At 50.4% G+C, this 20,523-nt stretch overlaps 10 protein-coding genes across 10 annotated transcripts; 5 read left to right on the top strand and 5 right to left on the bottom strand.

Annotated features, from left to right (window-relative positions):
• Positions 1–175: 175 nt before the first annotated feature.
• PENARI_c010G03509 (aromatic alcohol reductase) lies at positions 176–1,244 on the bottom strand (the record flags this gene model as incomplete). Its single annotated transcript, XM_022632195.1, has 2 exons — positions 176–1,120; positions 1,176–1,244. The coding sequence occupies 2 exons, from the start codon at positions 1,242–1,244 to the stop codon at positions 176–178; spliced, it is 1,014 nt and encodes a 337-aa protein (XP_022488033.1).
• A 403-nt stretch (positions 1,245–1,647) lies between these two features.
• On the bottom strand, positions 1,648–2,572 carry PENARI_c010G03892 (uncharacterized protein; the record flags this gene model as incomplete). The annotated part of the gene is made up of 2 exons (XM_022632206.1): positions 1,648–1,715; positions 2,305–2,572. 2 exons carry the CDS (start codon positions 2,570–2,572, stop codon positions 1,648–1,650), a joined length of 336 nt encoding a protein of 111 aa, XP_022488056.1.
• Positions 2,573–2,632: 60 nt separating this feature from the next.
• PENARI_c010G10857 (uncharacterized protein) lies at positions 2,633–4,345 on the bottom strand (the record flags this gene model as incomplete). The annotated part of the gene is made up of 1 exon (XM_022632408.1): positions 2,633–4,345. One exon carries the CDS (start codon positions 4,343–4,345, stop codon positions 2,633–2,635), a length of 1,713 nt encoding a protein of 570 aa, XP_022487879.1.
• A 691-nt stretch (positions 4,346–5,036) lies between these two features.
• PENARI_c010G10633 (oxidoreductase, short chain dehydrogenase/reductase family) lies at positions 5,037–5,971 on the top strand (the record flags this gene model as incomplete). Its single annotated transcript, XM_022632399.1, has 4 exons — positions 5,037–5,084; positions 5,148–5,443; positions 5,531–5,831; positions 5,882–5,971. 4 exons carry the CDS (start codon positions 5,037–5,039, stop codon positions 5,969–5,971), a joined length of 735 nt encoding a protein of 244 aa, XP_022487682.1.
• Positions 5,972–6,659: 688 nt separating this feature from the next.
• On the bottom strand, positions 6,660–10,293 carry PENARI_c010G05447 (uncharacterized protein; the record flags this gene model as incomplete). The annotated part of the gene is made up of 2 exons (XM_022632252.1): positions 6,660–7,921; positions 8,085–10,293. 2 exons carry the CDS (start codon positions 10,291–10,293, stop codon positions 6,660–6,662), a joined length of 3,471 nt encoding a protein of 1,156 aa, XP_022488058.1.
• Positions 10,294–10,670: 377 nt separating this feature from the next.
• On the top strand, positions 10,671–11,501 carry PENARI_c010G05037 (uncharacterized protein; the record flags this gene model as incomplete). Its single annotated transcript, XM_022632237.1, has 1 exon — positions 10,671–11,501. The coding sequence occupies one exon, from the start codon at positions 10,671–10,673 to the stop codon at positions 11,499–11,501; it is 831 nt and encodes a 276-aa protein (XP_022487950.1).
• Positions 11,502–12,698: 1,197 nt separating this feature from the next.
• PENARI_c010G12306 (putative homeobox and C2H2 transcription factor) lies at positions 12,699–15,233 on the top strand (the record flags this gene model as incomplete). The annotated part of the gene is made up of 1 exon (XM_022632453.1): positions 12,699–15,233. The coding sequence occupies one exon, from the start codon at positions 12,699–12,701 to the stop codon at positions 15,231–15,233; it is 2,535 nt and encodes an 844-aa protein (XP_022488036.1).
• A 1,194-nt stretch (positions 15,234–16,427) lies between these two features.
• Positions 16,428–18,311, top strand: PENARI_c010G04905 (multicopper oxidase; the record flags this gene model as incomplete). Its single annotated transcript, XM_022632235.1, has 3 exons — positions 16,428–16,671; positions 16,728–17,202; positions 17,255–18,311. 3 exons carry the CDS (start codon positions 16,428–16,430, stop codon positions 18,309–18,311), a joined length of 1,776 nt encoding a protein of 591 aa, XP_022487975.1.
• Positions 18,312–18,742: 431 nt separating this feature from the next.
• PENARI_c010G12512 (thioredoxin family protein) lies at positions 18,743–19,112 on the bottom strand (the record flags this gene model as incomplete). Its single annotated transcript, XM_022632462.1, has 2 exons — positions 18,743–19,040; positions 19,090–19,112. 2 exons carry the CDS (start codon positions 19,110–19,112, stop codon positions 18,743–18,745), a joined length of 321 nt encoding a protein of 106 aa, XP_022487834.1.
• A 623-nt stretch (positions 19,113–19,735) lies between these two features.
• On the top strand, positions 19,736–20,442 carry PENARI_c010G07737 (RNA recognition motif domain-containing protein; the record flags this gene model as incomplete). Its single annotated transcript, XM_022632306.1, has 4 exons — positions 19,736–19,755; positions 19,809–19,881; positions 19,944–20,050; positions 20,244–20,442. The coding sequence occupies 4 exons, from the start codon at positions 19,736–19,738 to the stop codon at positions 20,440–20,442; spliced, it is 399 nt and encodes a 132-aa protein (XP_022487926.1).
• Between the last annotated feature and the right edge of the window lie 81 nt (positions 20,443–20,523).

Raw genomic sequence — 20,523 nt, 5'->3', positions numbered from 1 at the left:
TGTCTACTAACTCCCACATAGCAGTATATATTAGAGCGAACTACATCAAAATTTTGAAGCAAATAAATTGATTCTGATCATTTTCATCTTCCTTTCCCTTTCTATTCCGTTCATGTCAAAAGTTTGCCCCGCAACCGCAACCGTATTTCAATTCAAGCTCTGCAGATGCTGTTTTCTATGACGCCATACGCTCAACACGAAGCTGCAGTTCCTTGACCATATCAACCCCAACTTGGGTAGCTACATCCAGGGTCTCCTCCCGTAGATCAAGCAGCTCATTCTGTGCCTTGGCCGAGCAATCACTCGGATCATCGGGGAAGAACGCCCTTGCGTAGAGCAGCTTACTAAAGCCAGCCATGTTACCAGTCTTAACCATCGCCAGGCCATCTGCGTATCGCTTCTTACTATCCTCATGAGTAATCGTCCAGTCAGCGTCAGTAGTGCCCGTGACGCGCTTGACGCTCTCAAACACCTCGGTTTGGTTGATCACAAAGCTCTTAATATACACAGGCTTATTAAGCCACCCCGACACAGTAAGGCTCTTGTCGTTTTCATCCTCAGGAAGCTCCTTGAAACTCAGCACTTTGGCCACAGCGCGCCCAACCTGCGACAAGGTCGATACCGAGTTCTTGGTGTTGCCGTCGTTATAGATCGTCAGAGACCGCTTGTCAAAGTCGAACCCGAAGCGCGTCTCACCGCCCGCTAGGCTGTAATCGTACCATAACCCACAGCACATGGTGATCCACTGCATACCGAGGCTCTCAATCTCGTCCCTGGCAGCCTTGGCAACGGGCCCGAGCATGATATCCTCTCCGAGTTTAGTGTGTTCAATGTCGCCAGCGTACCCGTTAGGCATGATATAGGGAACACCAGCCTTGGCGGCCGCCTGGACAAGCTTGCTGTGGGTGTTGCGGGGCGCAGTGGGGGATACTGTGATGATGAAGAATTGTTGGCCCTTGAGGGCAGCGACAATAGTGGCCTCGTCGGAATAGTCAACTGGGGCGACGAGGACGCCCTCGGGGAGTTTGTTGCTGCTATCTTTGCGGGACAGGGCCGTAACCGTGTGTTTTCCGGTTTTAAGGAGAGCGGCGACGATGTGGGATCCAACAGTGCCTCCGGCCTAAGGGCGTTTGTTAGTTGTTGTGCATGTGGTGCTGCTGGAGGGATACACCTACACCGACAATGGCGACTCTCTCAACGGCGTTTTTGAAGCCGGCGGGCTGGTTCTTGGCGTACTCGGGCATTTTGGCTCTTGTTGAATTGTCTATTGAATTGATGATTCAATGTGTATCGATTGTTGTGATTGTGGTCACGAGTGGTGGTCGAGGTGTGGTAGCTCTTGTAGCTCTTGTAGCTGTTGCCGTTTGAGCTTGTGGGTGCCTGGCTAATCTTCCATGGAGCAGAGAATGCCTGTCCATTTATACCCTTCAGACCCAGTCTCGACACCACTGCAGAGCCAAACTTCGTTGCCATGCTCTCCATCTAATCCTAGTCGCACCGATCGGATTGGGCAATTCCGAAACGCTAATTCCGCGCAGCTATTTATTCTCCAGGCAACTCGTATGTCGGGATTGATTTGGCCAGACCTTCAAACTTCATTCGCGCGAAGATACTGGCGCCCCTGGACCCGTGGGTCAGGTCAACCCACTATGAGTCGGGCAACAGGCGCATGACCGTCACCGTCGCAGCGGGCCGCTCCAGAATAGCCGCGGCAACTGCGGCAAGCATTAGCGCCAAAGGTACAGAAACCCCTGCCAAAGCGCCAAGCTCCCTAATGACGGAGATACCCGTCGGGGTTACGGATGATCATCCCGCACCTCTCGGCCGCAGCAGCCGCACATTGGGGGCCATTTGACAGCGGCCTGGCTAACTCCGCTCCGCTCCGCACCGCACCAACATTGAAACGGCGTTAAGTCACCATAGCTGATCTTTTCCCACTCCCGACTAACAGACCTCCGTGCATATCTCCGGTCAAGATGAGCCGGTTGATCACGATGTGGAGAAAAAAGAGCCTTACTGATTAATGCAGGGGCTCAGCCTCGAGCCTCACGGAGCACGAATCGAATAAATACACTCCGTGATACCTCGTTGGCATGTAGATTTCCAAGGCACAAAGTCGACAGCACCATCATCATACCGGCTGATCAAAGCCCATACTACGAGCAGCCTTACAAGCTGGGCTTACTCGTCTCCTGAGCCTTGGTATGCCTCAGTCCGCCTTGGTGACTACAAAATTATCTTCTTAAGCAGAAGACAACATGTCGCTTGGCGGCGCCCCTCGGATCATTCAACACACGGGCAGACCTCCCTCGAAGCGTCGAATGAGGACTATGAAAACGGCGTACTCAACCAGGCCCACGATCACGACAGAAACACTGAAGGCCATCAGCTTCGAGCCTTTAATTTCGAAGTCGAACGCCCCCAGTCCGTCGCCGGCGAAGCCCTCTTCATCGCGCTCATCGAGCAGGAAAGAGCGAAACGCAGGAAGATTTTGTTTTGATGTCTTCAATGGCAAGTTTACATAAATGCAATACTGAATTTTATTATAGACCATTCTAGAGTACCACGCCATGTTTTGATGAGTTGAATCGCCGCTGAGTGGATCATTTTACAACGCCCCCCCCCTGCGCTACTACAGCTGGATGTCGGGACCGAAAATCGATAGATATGGCTCGATGAGAAGCTGATCCCAGTCCGTACCCCAGCCAATGTCCGGAAAAGCGGCGTTGGCCTCGGGTTCCGGCTGCCCCTGGAAGGGTTCGTAGCCCGACTCCACGGCTTCCAGCTGCATAAGCTCCTTTCGCTTCTTTGCTATATTGAGGCTGAGAAGATGCCGTGCTATTGACAATGCCTGACGGGTCAATCCTGTGTCCATTGCCCTGACAAGATTTTCCAATCCCTTAAAGGCAGCAGGGATGTGAGCGGAGGAGGCCGGTGTGTCGATGGCCAACAAGACACAGACATACTGGGAGACGCTGCCTATGACGTTCCACAATAGACGGCCCTGGTTGGCTAGCTGCTCAGCCGCTCTCACTGCGTCGTTCCCGCTATCAATGACGAGTTGAATTATCTCGTCCGTTATGCCTGTCTTGAGCTGATAAATGCGTCGATAGAAACAAAACGCAAGGTCCGCCTTCGTCACCACTAGGAACGGATGAGTGAAACGGAGTTTACTCAATGCCGTGAGACGCTGAAACAGCTCCTCCCTCGGTGTTAGAGGCTGACATTCGAGCTGGAACGGCGAGTTAGGCGACGGGATGATCTGGACTATTTGCACGAACTGGTCGGCAACGGACCCCAGTATCGGGATGATGGCCTGACAAGTCACGGCCCCAAACGTTACAGCCGACCGATCGTACTCATACGACAGCATATGATGCCCGGCCCACGAGATCCAGAAAATTCGCCTTAGCCGATCCGCATCATGCCCAACAGCAGCAGCGCCGGCGACAGACGCCATCCTTTTAATATTCTCTTCTTTGTGTAACCCGACCACTTCGCAAAGGTGCATAAGAGTGCACGACGCGACCCAAGCATTACTAGGGCGGGTTGTGGCCCGCAGATAAAATAACCGCATGCTCCATGCGACGATATGGTCGATGCTTAGCATGCGTATAGATCCAGGATCATCGAGAATAGCTTTAGCGTACTGCAGTAGATCAGACTCCCGCGGGTATCTGGCTGTGGAGAGGAACGACCCGAAAGCAGCGACGCCAGCAGCTACGGCGCTAAAGGCGACCGCGTTGCTGCCGGAGCCATGATAATAATCGCGACATCGTTGGGCGTAAATTCTTGGGTCCATATAGTCACCGATAGGGCCCATTGCAGAGAAGTACACATTTGAGTAGAAGGCGAGGTTGTCCTCCGAAATTAGTTTCCCTAGGAAGCCATACGCGTTGGAAGCCTCTTCAGGGCGGATCCCAAAGTTGTACGCGAACGAGTTGATCTTGGGAGGGCTGTCGGAGCCAAGAGCCACACCCAGGATGTGCGGGAAGGCCATGGCTGCCGATGCTCCAGTGTATCTGGACTTCTGCTCGTCGAAGATGCCGGCCCCGACGGCAGGACTCTTTGACGATGAACATTGGCTGTCCGGGCTGCGCGATCCGGCGGTGACACCGATCGTCATAGTACTCCCGCTGTCATGAATGATGCGCTTGGCCAGGAGTGGAGCGTGCTCGCTTTCACCCGCAGTGCTGCTGGTGGCGTCGTCGTCGGCGTACCTGCAGTTATATTCGTAGGTGGTGCACGTGCCGCAAGGGTACTCCCCATTGCATTTTCGCTTGCGCTGGTGGCAAGGTAAGCATGCCTTCCTTACACGCTTACGCTTGCCAATGATTGTGGACATAACTGCTTAGTTGCTATGTCATAATATTCGAGGCTTATCACAGAACAGATGGGGCAGGTTCATCGGGTATGGCTATAATTGGAAAGAGCGCTAAACTAGTAAAGGGAAGAAAAACTTAGGGTCCGCCCCAGTGCATACATACGGTGGGAAATAATACAGCCATTTTACCACTAGACCATAACAAAAACCTCGGTTCCTGTTTAAGGCCTAGGGCGGCCATATTCCTAGTTCGACACATACTTCGGGAGCATCTTATACGCGCCCGACCTGGCAAGACAAAGAGGGAGGGGGCGACCTGCCCACCTGAACAGCGTTCTCCAGCAAATAGGGGTAACGAATTATAGAGTCATTGATATCTCCAATTGGCCGGATACAGTACAGGAGGTGATTTTTGTGACAGTTTGTTATCGATAGATGTCTTGAGGCAGAAGAATAGTTTATTATTATTCCATCATTGTAGTAAAACTGACCCTTAATTAACGATTATTCATCTCGATTGTCCCATTTATGCAGTGATTTCGTCTGCGGGGATACACCAGTCCCATTCTCTGCAGATGATATCATCCGCTGAGGTGATTATCAATCCCCGCTGCATTTCTAAGCTTCGGCGATAGTAATCTGTGCGAGACCTTTATATAGCTCCCCTCTATTCCCATCTCACTCGCCTATTAGACTCATTCCCATATCAATCATGGCTTCAAAGTTTCTCGCAATTATCGCCGGAGTTGGCCCTGGCACAGTACGGTCTACTTATACATACACCCCCGCTAGATGAGAAATACATCACTAACGAAACGTACAGGGTGCCGCGATCGCCAGAAAGTTTGCTAAGTCATACTCTGTTGTTGTTCTGGCCCGAAACCCAGACAATTTCGACCCAGTCGTTCAGGAGATCAATGCCAGTGGCGGTCAAGCGTTCGGCATCAGCACTGACGTCTCCGACTCAAAGAGCGTGAATGCTGCCTTTGATAAGATCGCAGCTCAATACCCGTCCTCCAAGGTTGTCGCCGCGGTGTTCAATACTGGCGGCGGCTTCATCCGAAAGCCATTCCTTGAACTTACTGAGCAGGATTACTCAAGCGCACTTGCATCTCAAGCGTACGTTTCTTTTCACGTATTTTGCTCTCGATGAGAACAATGTAAAATCATGTGAAGTTCGAGTTTCGGCACTAATGCGTATAATAGACAAGGTGCTTTCAACTTCGCTCAACGCTCCCTCCCGCTCCTCTTGGATTCTCGTGAATCCTCCGAGTATCCTCCAACTCTGATCTTCACCGGAGCTACAGCGAGCCTTAGGGGTTCGGCTAACTGTGCTGGTTTTGCCTCGGCCAAGTTTGCACTACGCGCGTTAGCACAGTCGCTTGCTCGTGAGTTTGGACCGCAGGGTGTGCATGTCTCGCATGCCATCATCGACGGTATCATTGACATACCACGGGCCAAGGAATGGGCCAATGAACATGTGGATGGGAAATTGAGTCCCCATGCTGTAAGTGTTATTTCATTTGGTATATTGATTTGGTCACTGACTTGCTTTAGATTGCGGACTCGTATTGGTATCTGCACACTCAGCCACGGACGACATTTGCCTTTGAACTGGATCTACGTCCATATGTCGAGAAGTGGTAAACATTTGATTAAGTTCCGGGAGGGTTTTGAATCAAGTTTACGGATCCTTAAATAGTTGAGTCGCTTTTATTTCTACACATTTGGTGCAAAGAAAGAGCCAGGTTACTCCCTTGGACAAGCCTAGCATTCATCAGCTTTCTCAGACTCAACATCTAGGGTGAATCTATGATGTTGTTAGTCTTTGTTTTAATTTAGTTATTATGCTGTCTCATTGTGGTTGGGAATTTACAACCTCCTAATATCTTGCGTATTTGATTTCCCATTATGCAAACTTGGCACCAATATGATATAACTACCGAGCCAATTCCTAGGGCAGCACAACCAGCAGCCTAGGTATCATTTATGGTATTTACGTGGCAGGAATTGTAGAGTGCCAATTTCCAATTTCTTGCCGGAGTGGCTGTATGGCAACATGGCAGCTGTGTGTAGCGAAGCAAAAGATTTTCACTCCTTGAATAGATGTGTTTGGGTCACTGCTAAGCACAGAATTGTCCCTTTACTGCCACAATTGGTCATGCACCTAGACACGTCAGATTCAGTGTGTCTACTTCCCCAGTTTCCTTAAAGTCTTTATCCTCCACTCCCAGGAAATTTTGGCCAACTAATATTGTGCGACGTAGTTTTGAGCATGTGTGTTTATGCAGTGTTATGGAAGAGTTAAAGACAGCAAAAAATGATAACTTGATATTTAAAATTGGAGCCCCAGTATTTGCTGCACAGTCTCCTCGACAGCTTTAATCATTCGATCTTTTGACTGGCATGAATCCAACTCTATAACGTCACTCTCCAGGCGGGTGGGAGGTTCTTGGACAGCAAGCTGTGATTCAACCATTGTCGAGTGCATATAATGATTCTCCGCTGCGGAACGGGCGTTGAGGCGCTCTTTCAACTGAACTTCATCACTGATAGAGAGGGCAAGAAATGTGATTGTGACGGGAAAATCGAGGAGCCGAGGTAGCTTCCGCAGCTCGTCGCTGTATACTGTTCGCAACGCGGAACAGGTGACGGCAATGGGAGGAGCAGTTCCGTTTTGCAATCTGTCCATCAGCGCACCACGGATATGAACAAACCAATCCCAACGATCACTATCCTCTAAAGGGATGTTATTGGCCATCTTCTGCCGTGATAGATGCGAGTGCAAGTTGTCGCCCTCGATGATAGGGATATCAAATCGCTGTGCTAGAGCTTGGGCGGCTGTGCTCTTGCCACATCCACAAGGGCCAGTCAAAAAGATCACTTTCCGGTACCGTGCTGAGAGGCTTGAAACACTGGTGTCTGTCCAGCATTGAGTGCGGAAGTACTTGATGAAGCGTGCCACTAATTCGGCTGTCAGACCCCCTGCCTGGCGCAGTGCAGGTGCCGCGGCTTGCACCTGCTGGGTACTGTAGAGAAGAACTCGACTAGGACGGTCCTGGTCATACTTGCTGGCAAAGAACTCGACAAGCTTGATAGGTGGGTTTTCTTTGGGGTCGGGGTTCGAATTGCGAAGACGGTTCAACCACTCGCGCGGTTTCAACTCTTCAAACTCCAATCCCGACTGCCTTAAAAGTGGTAGCAAGTCTCGAGTCCAGTGACCAAGTGTTGGGTTTGTGACATTGACCACCTCTCCTGCATTTGGAGCCAGGGTGAGATCAATAACGCTGTTGGCAATGATATCTACCGGTGTCCATGATACGATATCTTCTAGCTGGGGCAGTGCGTGGATTGTCTCTGCTGTCTGCAGTAACATAGGAATGGCTTCGGTGGCATTCCAGATGCCATGAACGGTATCTGAAATAACCTGCCCCACTCGTAGTACATGTGCAGTCATTCCTGTCTGATGCGCAGCTCGATTAATGATATGCTCCGTTACCAGCTTGGACTGCGCATATCCCATTTTTTGCGCATAACTGAGTGATTCGGGAAGGGCCTCTGGGACCCAATTGCCAGGTGTCCGTGCAACTGTGCTAACTGAGGAGCAGAAAGAGAACTTGGCAGGGGAGGGCCAATGTCGAAGAGTTCCAATGTATAGATTGTGCTGAAATGGCTGGTCGTCAATAGATGACCACCTCTTACCCAAGAAAAGCTGGAGCGGTCAGAAAATTCAGCTACAGCGAAGAGATAAAACACTCACAGATAGGCAGGCTGTCAAACTGTGGCCAGAAATCAAGAACCAAGTCCTCATCGGTCGCAAGATTGTCCAATAAGATTTCGGTTTGCGGATCAAGTAGAAAAAGCTGAGCATTATTGTCAAGACCAGGTACGCCGCCTGCTCCGTCGTCCTCCTGCCTTGATAATATTTCTTGCATAGCTGATCCATTCTGCTCAGCTTGCGCAAAAGCAATCATATCACGTTGATGTGCAGTAGAAGGAGAAGTATCAAGGTCAATATTAGTGCCATGTTGGCTGCTGTGATTGTCAGGGTAGATGTCATAGTGACTCGGGGCGGACGGGTATGACTTTGTCAATTCTCGGCGCAGACCCTGTAGTATAATGCTATATCTCCACGGTGGCGCATTACGAACAGTGGCATCGGCAAGGTGGGCTTGTGCGGTCTCTGATAATCTATAGAGCGTGGATTCGTCCAATGGGGAGTCAAAAGGGACATCCTGGCTTGAGACAAAGCGGAGATTGACTGGCGAAATGCGACCTCGTTGGACTTGGATCAGGTAAAGGTAGATTATCGACAATGCGTTGAAGGCGATGTATTGAGAATACCAGAAAGACTGGAAAAGTTGCTTCTCCTGGACAAAAGCGAGAATCAACTCAATTGCGTCTCGTGCCGCCGTCAAGCACAAGCTGAGGTAGTATTGGCAACTTGCTTCGCATTCAGGCCAGGTCTGACCATAGTTCCGGAGTAGCAGAGGCCGAGTAATGAATATCAATGCGTGGTACCGCGCTAGCTGCAAAACTGTGAGTTGGCGTCTCAATCCAGGGACTAAGCTATCTGGCTGAATAATGCCTGATAGAAACGCCGGTAACTCGGCCTGCCACTCGGCGACTCTCCCACAAAAGAGTCGAATAATATCAATTTGTGCTTTAGTAGAGACACCTGTGACCACATACGGTTCTTTAGCGGCCTGCGTAAGGATGCGAGCCAGGACGGTATGAAACACAGGGGCATCCATCAGACAATCCCGCTTAGATATTCTTTTTTTGTGCCGGCCTAGGTCTTGATCATTGATTCGAGCAGGGAGATCTTCGTCCAGGTCTTCATCTTGCCAAAGCCGGGGCCGGCCCAGAATAACACTGAGGTATTTGTCCAATGTATATGAGCACCAGAGGACGCGGCGTTGACATTCCTTCTGTATCAAATCCTCCTCATCAGTTCCCAGCCGTGGCCGCTTACTATGATAGCCCAAGGCCATCATCAGCTGAACTGTCGTACCAAATGTAAACCACGCTTTGTGAGCTCGCGACGAGCTTAGAAGATAGAGCACCATCAGAAAGCGCGCCTGCACCGAGGCCAGACTTGGTGCACCCGTTTCATGTGACAGAAGAAAATCCGCCTGCGTGTAATACGTCTCGCTTGTTTGCCAGCCAGACGTGTCAGCATCTGTGATATGCCCTTCCGAGTCTGGCTGAAACATTGTTGCAATGCTGAATATCAGGAGCAGAGTCGCCCGAGATGCAGCGGCGAGCGAGGTTTTTCTTGCGACATTACCGCCTCGGAATAGGTCATGAACAAGTAGTTCGACTGTTGGCTGGTGAAGAACTCGATAGGTTGGTGATGCGAAGTCAAAATATCGTCGGACCAAGATGTCCGCGGTTCTCCGACCAGGCCATCCAAATTCGGCTAAGCCATTGGGAATGATCCGGTCCCCAAAAGAGAAGATCGAGACACTGGATGACGTGCCTTGATCCCGTTGCTGGGCCAATGTCTTTGATGGTGTTGAGGGCAGGTCTCGAACCACGCGGCCAAGAAACGAATGCGCCGAGGTTGGCCCCCAATATTGAGGAGGGATGTTTGACGGTTCTGGTTCATTTGGCGGGTCGGCAGGGGTCCCTGGTGCAGTGTGCGCAAAGGCAGGGGCTGGAGATATGTGAGCGCTTGGTGGTTGATCCCAACTCTCCGAAGGGGACTGCTGATATCGAGATTTGCCAATGGTCTGGGTTTGGTTGATATCTGCATTGGAGCTTGCCGAACTTGGTCTCTCTCTTTGATGGCCGGAGGAAAGTGGGCTCACGGCGACGCCTCTGTTGTAAGCGGCATTATAGGTGCAAGACAGCCGCCGCTGCGCGCATGGGCCACAAGGGAGCGTGCCTGTACACGCCTTCTTCTTCGCTTTGCATGCATCGCAAGCGCGTGTCACTTTGCGCACTTTTCGTGCATCGCTGGCCATTTCCGACTAGCGCAAATGGAGCGGGCGTTTAGATGCAGCCAACCCTCTCAAAAAAGGTTTACATCGATGTTGTTCAGTTTGTCCGGAGAGTTTTCCGCTTTTCCGCCTTTTCCGGACCACGTGTGCAGCAGTCAGCAAAAGGCTTTCAAAGCAAGCGCCCTATACGTGCCTTTGCACAGGGATATGTCAGTAATAACAGACAAGTGATATCATCTGTGATCCTAAATAAGATAGACTGTCCGTTTGTTTGTGGATGAGGTGATTTCGGGCCGGTCCGAACCTTGGAACTCAGAAGGCATCTGACTCGCGACAGACCTACAACTCTTAGCCTTTCTCTCTCAACCCTTCTGATACTCCCTGGTAATAACTCAGCCATCATGGGATTTCCGGCATCTCACATCCAACCTCCCCGAGCGCCTCACACCCATACGGTTATTCTCCTGCATGGTCGCGGTAGCAATGGCGAAGAATTCGCGGAAGAACTCTTCTCATCAACAATCTCGAACGGCAAAAATCTGCCTGCATGCCTACCCAACTATCGCTGGGTCTTTCCAACTTCATGCCAACGATACAGTACTACATTCCGAGAAGATATTTGCTCTTGGTTTGACGCCTACTCCTTGGGCGATATCAACGAGAGACAGGAGTTGCAGAAAGAAGGATTGACACAGTCGGTTTTCCACATTCTTAATGTCATAGAAGAGGAAGCGAATATGCTTGAGGGGCGACTTTCTCATGTCTACCTCGGTGGGATCAGCCAGGGGATGGCAACCGCTTTGTGGACTTTCTTTGCGGCAGTCGGTACAGGAAGGATACAACGTCCACTGGGTGGCCTGCTAGCTCTTTGTGGTTGGCTACCATTTGCACAAAATATCGAAGGAATGCTATGCGAGCCAATCTTCGACAGGCCTTGCACTCCTCGGGGACTGCGCCTTGTGTCTGGATTCTTCTTTGACGAAATCTCCTCCCAAGGGTTATCACAGGCCGACCAAACGGTTGACAGCTCTGTCCTTTCTACTCCGGTCCTTTTAAGTCATGGAACGGACGATGCCTGGGTATCAGTCGACCTTGGACGGCAGGCATCTCGGATTATCCAGCGGGTTATGACGCACGTTGAATGTCACGAGTTCACTGGAGCAGAGAGTGATGGACACTGGGTCAAAGAACCTGAAGGTTTTGACCAGATTCTTCAATTCCTTCAAAAATGATTTGCCTCCACCCGGAAAGAGACTAAATTGGTCGACGGTTAATGTAAGGGGTTACACAAATAGCTACACGCAGGCCTTGGTGAAGGTTTACGTTCATTTCTTGTTCAATGAGGCAGCATGTTATATCTAGTCATCAAATGACACGTTTCACTTTTAAACACAGAGGGTGCTAGAGAAATCCACAGGGACGGTCCTAATATTGTCAATTTTGTGCAACCATCTATCTACCCGTAAAATCGGAACAGTTAGATACTCAACCTCCTGATGGCGTACTCGGTCTTTGGTAGTACTGTTGTAAACACTTTGAACTAGCTCCAAATAATTACAGACTTCGTAAAGATACAGGAATCCATTCGGCGTTTGCGTGCAGGTAAGAAAATGGCTCGACCGGGTTCACCAAAGTAGAAAATACCTGTGCTTATGAATGTAAAATACTTGGATGTTTATGTTTTAGGCCCGTTCACACGTTTAGGGTTTGATCTGATATATGTCAAAGCGTTTTAGCCGAACCGGTTAACCCGACAAACCTCGTCGAAAGTTTACGGATGACGTCCCGGGACAAGTATAGCACGGAACTCATAAAGGTAAGCCGCTCGTGTGATCTCGTATTCGCAAGATGGAAAGTGTATAGTCCGAGGCAGGATATTGTCCCAGCCTTATACCCGGTATATTCATGTGATATGGAAGGTAGGAAAGACAAAGGATGATAAGAATTGACCTATAGTATAAGCTAAAATAAGCAAACTCCATACTCCCTTACTGTCAAAGTCCGATATCGCGATGACACATTCCTGCCTGATCGGGGGCTTGGCGTGCGCTGACGCTAGTCCTGAATAGGCTTGGCGCTGTCATTGGAAGGGCGCGCTGCACGCTCCATCTTTCTCGGACTTGCTGCTCTTCTCCGTCTGCCCATTGTTGGCCGGCAATGCCGAAGTTCATATGGGGATACGAATGTGCTTGGGGTTCCACATGATCATGCTCTAAAGCCACAAAATCTGCGTTCCCAGCGGCACCCGAATCTTAGGTCAATCCTTGTGCTCCACTAATTATTCTTCCCTTTCTACCCCAGACCCCAAGGTGCGGTTTCGGGCAGTTTTCAGCAGACCGATTCTTCCACCTTCCATCCTCCATTTCCCTGCAATTTTTTAATTCCGGTTTGTGTCGGTGCAGGAGTCTGTTGTAATTGCACGTTACAGCATGGAGTATTTCGATTTCGAGGGCGCCTCGTCAGCTCATGGCTCTAACCAGCAAGACGACGACGTCGCTTCAGTCGATATTGAGCTTGATGAAGCCGAGGAACAAGCAGCCAATTTCAACTCGCTGGCCCAAGATCAGCCATTAGAGTTCCCCGATCTGTATGTCGGACAAGCCATTGACCCCGACGGGGTGTACCCCATGTTCCGCGCCCAGGAACCATGCGACTTCTGTCGCCGAATGGGACTGGACTGCTTTGTTGCCAAGCGTGGTGTGATGCAAAATGGCTGTACTTGCTGTATCTCTCTCTACCGCGAATGCAGTTTCACACATGCCAAAACGCCTGGCAAGTTCCTTCAGACCCTACACAGTGTGTCCGAAAACGCCTACGTCCCTACAGGCAGCCTCACAGGAAAGAAAGCTCTCAAATCCGTCTCATATGGTGCATATGCCGATGATCCTGATGCACGTTCTCGGAAAAATAGTCCTCGATTTTCTCGAAAGGCAATCAGTATCCTGAAGAGCTGGCTGCGAGATCACAACGAGAATCCCTATCCTACTGAACAGGAGAGAGATGATCTCAAACAAGACACTGGTTTGACCCGAACGCAAGTTTCCAATTGGCTAGCAAATGCCAGACGACGCGGCAAAGTGCGTTCTTCGACCGACAACACTTCTGTTCCTGGTGCTGTGGATATTCCCAAGAAACAATCCGTCGACGTATCTCTCATGACACCTCTGGAGCGTTGGAAATACTCTCCTCCCGAGAACGAACCTGCTACGATCAGCGATATTAACCGTGCCTTGGCGAATCCCCCGTTCGATCCCTCGCGTCCACGCCGGGCCCCATCTGGTCACGTGCGGCCCCGTCGCCCTGGGTCCAGTACCAATGAGTCAAGCCATGCCAGCTCCGAACATAAACTGCGCACCGCCTCTGCCAGTAGTCTGGATACTAGTCGGTCATCTCTCTCTGATCTCTCTTTTGCTTCGGCATTCTCTCATCGATCCTCGCATTCATTCGGTTCAATGGATCGTAAAGAACGTCGCCGTCGCCGTAAGGCCTCGGTACCTGTCAACACATTGGCCCATTCCAAGGCTAAATCCGCTCGTCCATTTCAATGCACATTTTGCACTGACTCCTTCCCTGCTAAATATGATTGGCAACGACACGAGAAGTCTATGCACCTTATCTTGGACAAATGGACATGCTCTCCTCACGGTGGAGTAGTTGAACAGAATGGTATACCTCTTTGCGTCTTCTGCTCGGCAGCTAACCCAGATGGAGAACACCTAGAAACTCATAACTTCATCAGCTGCCAGGAGAAGACAGTGCAAGAGAGGACATTCTATCGGAAGGATCATCTGAACCAACACCTTCGCTTGATGCACAATACCAAGTTCCAATCGTGCATGGATAAATGGCAAAGTAGTATCACCGAGATCAAATCTCGCTGCGGCTTCTGTGGCTCTATTTTCCAGACCTGGAAAGATCGAGTCGATCATCTGGCGGGCCACTTCAAGAACGGTGCTGTGATGGCTCACTGGCAAGGGGACTGGGGCTTTGAGCCTTTAATTCAAGCTCGCGTGGAAAATGCAATCCCGCCATACATGATCGACTATGAATGGAGGACTCCTGATCCATGGACCACACAGCAAGCCCAGGGCGACGGCACCTCACCTCAGCTCCCCGTCCCCAATGATGCCAACTGCTACGACCGTCTCTCGCAAGAACTTACTGCGTACATTCACAACCAAAAGTCACAAGGTGTGGTTCCATCCGACTCGATGATCCAAGAAGAAGCCCGTCGTGTCATTTATGGATGCGATGACCCTTGGAACCAAACCTGTGCAGACAACATTGTGTGGTTGAGTGTTCTCAAACGTGATTGCGGGCTGGAGACAGCTGTACAAAACGATACGATCCAATTCGATGACCTAGGCATGCAACCTCCATTTGCGGTGCATGGCGGCCTGCGGGCCCCACCCCGGGAGATGAATGTCCTCGCGCGAACAGTATGTCGAGGTGGCCTATATAGCCCTGCAGTCTCTAGTCCGAGCCTCCGCAGCCCCGCCTTTCCCGGAACTGGTTTTTCATCCGCCGGGCCTAGCCGTGGGGGAAGTCTCTCGGGCAGTTACGCTGGTAGTGCAGGGATGATATCAGCCGGTGCGGATCCATCATTTGCCACGGATTGGGGCAGTAGTGTGCCAACCAGTCTTCCGACCAGCCTTCCAACCACTTCGTCTATGGCAAGGGAAGGGTCCTCTGATCCTTTGGTACAAATGGGGTTCGACCCGGAGTTCCTCCAACAACTGAATGATAGCTATGGTAAAATCAACCCTGATGATCTTGAAGGCATGCATTTAGATGAGGATGATGGCCACAGAGGGGTTGGGGGACAGGGATGGCCAAACTCAGATATGCTTGGCCAACCCACTTCAGATCCGGTTGGTATCTTTCCCAAAGAGGGCCACGCCCCTGCTTCAGATGCACCCAAACCTGACCTCTCTGGGTTTCTCAATCGACAAGGCCACTTTTGATATCTATGATGGCAAATATCTTGATCCGTGCAGAGTTGTGCATGGCAAGTAAAAGTTATTTGTTACGAATTTGCTTGGTTCATTTCATTTTCATGGCATATAATTTGATATTAATCATGCTAGCGATAATACTACAAATAAATACGCATTTAGGTTTTCTCAGTTCAGTCCAGGCTCTCACGTCTCATCCTCGTGGAGGGTAGTTCAATTTTTAACCCAACTTCCTCCATCTTCCTTGTACACACGTCAGCCAGCCTTGTAAATCATTCTGTCTTTTGATTCATCCTGAGATTGCGTACCTTGATGCATTTCCAGGCACGTGGCGTTCATGCTAAGCCCGAATTAAGGCCTTCTGCCGAACCCGCTTTAATTAATCGGGACTATGACTGGTTGAGTCACAAGCCACGATTATCGATACTAAGATTTCTTTGCTACTACCCATAACATTGGTTCGTGTCGGTCTGACATGCAATCCACCAAGATTCCGACCTGAGTCAGGCGCTCCCCATGGCTACGGAGCCTTGAAATCCATCGTGCATTATTGGGCTCTACACAATTCTGGCACCATGGCGAGGCATAAAAGCCCCCACCTTTGATCTGACTTAGGGCTATGAGATCATTCCCGGAGCTGTTGAGACGGCTCAGCCCACATCACTCGCAGGGTTATGCTTCAGACACTGCCACTTTAGCGCTCGGGAGTATTATCTCCCCGATGTCTGTATGGACATCTTGACAGCCCATACATTGATTGAATTGGTCATTTGTTTACGAATTGGATCCCTTGCCAGAAATGAGAGGGTCCTGAGCGGCCACCACGGGTTTGCTGCTTGACATGATTGGCTTAGTCGCAAGTGAGAATCCGCGATCCCCGATCAATATATTGATGCTCGGATAAACTACTCACATCTTCACACCTCCGAGAGGTTTCTATGGCCTCGGAAGAAAGCACTAGGAAGCGTCACCCTACTCTGGCGTTTTTACGAGCTCGCAAACAAGCCGCTCCATGGACAATCTGCATGCAATGTGATAGTCTGCAGGGAGGACCCTCAGGCGGGATTGAGATGTATATGCTCACATAGTGTCTTATGAATCCGCGGGCTTGTATAAAGCGATGAGCGGCCCGGAGAGAGTATGGCCTGTATAGCAGATCTTTCAGTCTATACAATCTTACAAGTTTAACCTACATCAATAACTATGAAGCTCTCCGTTGGAAGCCTTTCCGTTATACTTCTATGTCTTAGCCAATGGGCGACTGCGGCCACGGTGTTTTTCCCGATCACTTTGACATGGACGAATAAAACCGTTGCCGGCGTTGTCAGGCCAGTTATTGCCATGAATGGCCAGTATCCTGGTCCTCCACTCAATATCAATCAAGGCGACAATGTCCAGTTTTTTGTTGATAACCGGTGTCCATTTAATGCTACCGTTCACTTCCACGGTATCTGTCTAATTTCTTTACATGCTTGCTGTTAAAAAAATAATAATTAGTTATAGGAATCGAACAGATTGGAACCCCCTGGTCCGACGGTGTCCCCGGCGTCTCCCAGAGATCAATCTCACCAAACACTACCTTCCTCTATAGATGGACAGCAGATCAATACGGAGCATACTTCTACCATGCGCATCACCGCGGTTCACTCGAAGATGGCCTTTACGGTCCAATCTATATCACTCCATCGGCCTCTGTGACAAAGCCATTCAGCCTGATTACGAGCAATACCAGTCAACTCAATGCTATAATACATGCCGAAAGGAATGGTTGCTCTGTTTTGCTTTCGGACTGGCGGCTTCTTACCTCGGAAAGGATCTGGAGCGCCGAAGTGGCATCTGGGGTTGATTCTTATTGTGCTAATGCTTTGCTCATTAATGGCAAGGGCTCTGTCACTTGTCTTCCGCGCACGCAGATTGATGCTTTGACGACGGAAGCTCAAAGGCGGGCGTTGGGGAATGAGAGTTTGACGGATATGGCGTTAGTTGATTAGTTTGAAAGTGGTGATCTGGAATACTGACCATGATCACAGATGCTTCCCACCAAACCTCACCTCTGCCCAGGGGAACTTCCCACACAACTACAGTGCCATTCTGCCCACGATGTTCTCCGGCTGCACGCCATCTCAAGGACCCCAAGAGATCTTCAACGTCAATGCATCCCAGCAATTCGTAAGCTGGGATCTGACCAGTGCATCAGGCGTCCTGGAACTCACCTTCTCAGTCGACGAGCATGTCATGTGGGTATACGCCATCGACGGACGATACATCCGCCCGGTCCAAGTGAACGCCCTCACAATCCCAAATTCCAACCGCTACTCAGTGCTAGTCCCACTCACCCAACCGAGAGGAGACTACACGGTCCGCCTCGTCAGCGCCAGCGTCCAACAAATCCTCAACACAACCGCAATCCTCCGATACCAAGGCACACCGCAACTAAACAGAACATCCAACCAATGGATAACAATAAACAATCAAAACACCACAACAGAAACAGTCTTTCTCAATGAATCCATCGTCACCCCCTTCCCAGTCCTCGTCCCCTCAACAAACGTCGCCCAAACCTTCTTCCTAAACGTCGAACGTTTCGGCGCCTCATACCGCTGGACTTTAGGAAACGGTAGCTATGGTCTCGAGCTAGAAGAATCTCAGCCTCTCCTCTTCAACCAGAGCTCAATCCCCAGCAACCTGGTCATCAGGACAAACAACAATACCTGGGTCGATCTCATCATCCAAGTCGTCACACCCGTCCAGCCTCCACATCCAATCCACAAACATTCAAATAAGCATTTCATCATCGGGCAGGGAAGCGGGATATTCAATTATACCTCTGTTGCGCAGGCTGTCCAGGCTATCCCTGGGAACTTCAATCTGCTTACGCCGCAGTATCGTGATACGTCGAATACACCGCCAGCTACGCAGGGCCCGACCTGGTTGGCGATTCGGTATCAGGTTGTTAACCCTGGGGCTTTCCTGATGCATTGTCATATTCAGGTTCATCAGAGTGGGGGTATGGCGTTGGCTATGTTGGATGGGGTTGATGCTTGGCCTACTGTTCCGCCAATCTATTTGAATGGCAATGGCTCTTAGATTAACGACGGTTGGTTATGACTACATTTGGTGAGTCCGGGAATGTATATGTGACCGATGTATTGAGAAGAATGTGGACGAGAATTCGGGTTTAAGGAGAGGTATATTGAGCGAGCAGCATTTGAGTTTGATACTAGCGTATAGTTTTTGGCGTTGCATAGTATAAATTTGGCGGATTATGGGAGAATGATTCTTCGTTTCTACTCTTCATTGACTTCCCTTCGCGTACTGTAAAGTGAATGTACTTCGGGCTGGAGAAGAGTGGGTACCAGAGCACTTCATCGATGACTTCACCACATTACAGGAAAACACCTCACTGAGAAACCAGACCAATGCCGCAACGCACGTTCATTAAGTGATTTTCATATGATCATATTAAAAAAGTAACGAGCTCAGAGCTCCACAGAGTCCCGAAGTGACAACGTCATCCCTTAAGCAATGAGAGACTGGATACCCTGCTCAATGGCCGGAGGAGAAGCACCAACAACCTCAGTGATCTTCTGGCCACCCTTGAAGAGCATAAAAGTAGGCATTGCTCTCACACCAAGCTCGTTCGAAAGATCGGGGACCTTGTCTACATCGAAGGTGTAGAACTTGACTTGGGGGTATTGCTCGCTCCACTGCTCGACCTTGGGCGCGATGGCCTTGCATGGACCACACCATTCCGCGAAACAGTCCACGATGGCGGGTTCCTCGGAGTCCAAGACCTTGTCCATGAACTCGGCCACGCTGGTGGGGATTAGTACCACTTTTGGTAAGTGGGGGCTGATCTGCATACCTCGTGATGGAGATGACGGGCATGTTGGTGATGTAATGGGATGTATGAGCAGTTATGAGTTGAGATGAGGATCGGATTAGGCGAGAAATGGTTGCAGAGGGGAGAGTGAGGACTGTCAAATCGGGGATTTATAGAAAGAAAGGTGGGGTGATGTAGATCGGAGGGGCGGAGAAAGATGGCGCCGGTGACATGTTTAGCTCTGATCTCCAGGTATGGGGTACGGGGTAGACATGTATAGAGTACATGCTGTATATATGTGTACATTGCCACGTTGTGCTACGAGTTATGCGATATCACAATGATCAATGATGAATCCGCCCAGGTATTCTGTAGCCTCATTGTCAGCCCCATGGAATGGGCGACGGGGATATACTCCACGAGGAGCTCGGATCGACGACGATACCGAGCATCACATCCTCAGCCAATATCACACGAATACAATGAAGCTACAATGGATATACAAACCAAACAAAAGAAACAAAAATTAAAATTCGCCTGAAAAATCAGGACTCGTGACATGGCCAGATGTTGTTCCGGCCCGGGGGGAAGGCCATATTTAAGATCCAACTCGGCTATGCCCCTCTTCACACTAACACCCCCCAACCTCCTGTCTCTTCCTTCATCCAACCCACTCACTTTTATCAACATGTCTAAGCTTTTCATCGGGTAAGTTGATTTCCACGTTGTCGATGCGATTACTGACCATTTTCCGTTTCCAGCGGTCTCTCCTGGGGCACAGACGACCAGTCTCTGCGCCAGCGCTTCGAGGAATTCGGTGTTGTTGAGGAGGCTGTAAGTGGACTCTTTCTGCCCCTCTGACCGCCCGATGGCGTCTGATCTGACTTTTTTTCTAGACCGTCGTCAAGGACCGCGATACCGGCCGCAGCCGTGGTTTCGGTTTCGTTCGCTACGCTTCCGATGATGAGGCTACCAACGCTATGAACGCCATGAACGACCAGGAGTAAGCTGCGATTCCCCTTTTCCCCCTTTCCTGATCCTGGCTGCTGGCCGCTCTCTGTTGCCTTCTGTTTTATTGCTTCCCTTCCAATTCCCATTTATGTCCTGTCGCGCTCGAAAGAGCGCCTGCCTACTCCGTTCAATGCTCCATCCAATCCACCCTTGAGAAAGACCCTTAACTGACAGCACTCTCCCAGGTTCGACGGTCGTCGCATCCGTGTTGACAAGGCTACTGAGCGTGGCGCCGGCGGCGGTGGCCGTGGTGGCTTCGGCGGCGGCTTCGGCGGTGGCCGTGGCGGTTACGGCGGCGGCAACGGTGGTGGCTACGGCGGTGGCTACCAGCAGCAGGGTGGCTACCAGCAGGGCGGCTACGGCGGTGGTAACGGTGGTTACTAAAGGATCCCCTGATTTACACTTCCTGTGACCTGTGACTCTTTCATGGTCTTTGGGAAATCTGATCCCATGATCCCACCCCCC

The sequence above is a fragment of the Penicillium arizonense genome, assembly GCF_001773325.1.
Source record: "Penicillium arizonense strain CBS 141311 chromosome Unknown PENARI_contig010, whole genome shotgun sequence".
Taxonomy (NCBI): domain Eukaryota; kingdom Fungi; phylum Ascomycota; class Eurotiomycetes; order Eurotiales; family Aspergillaceae; genus Penicillium; species Penicillium arizonense.
The sequence above is the reverse complement of the archived record's forward strand: the minus strand, read 5'-3'. Positions and strand labels throughout refer to the sequence as shown.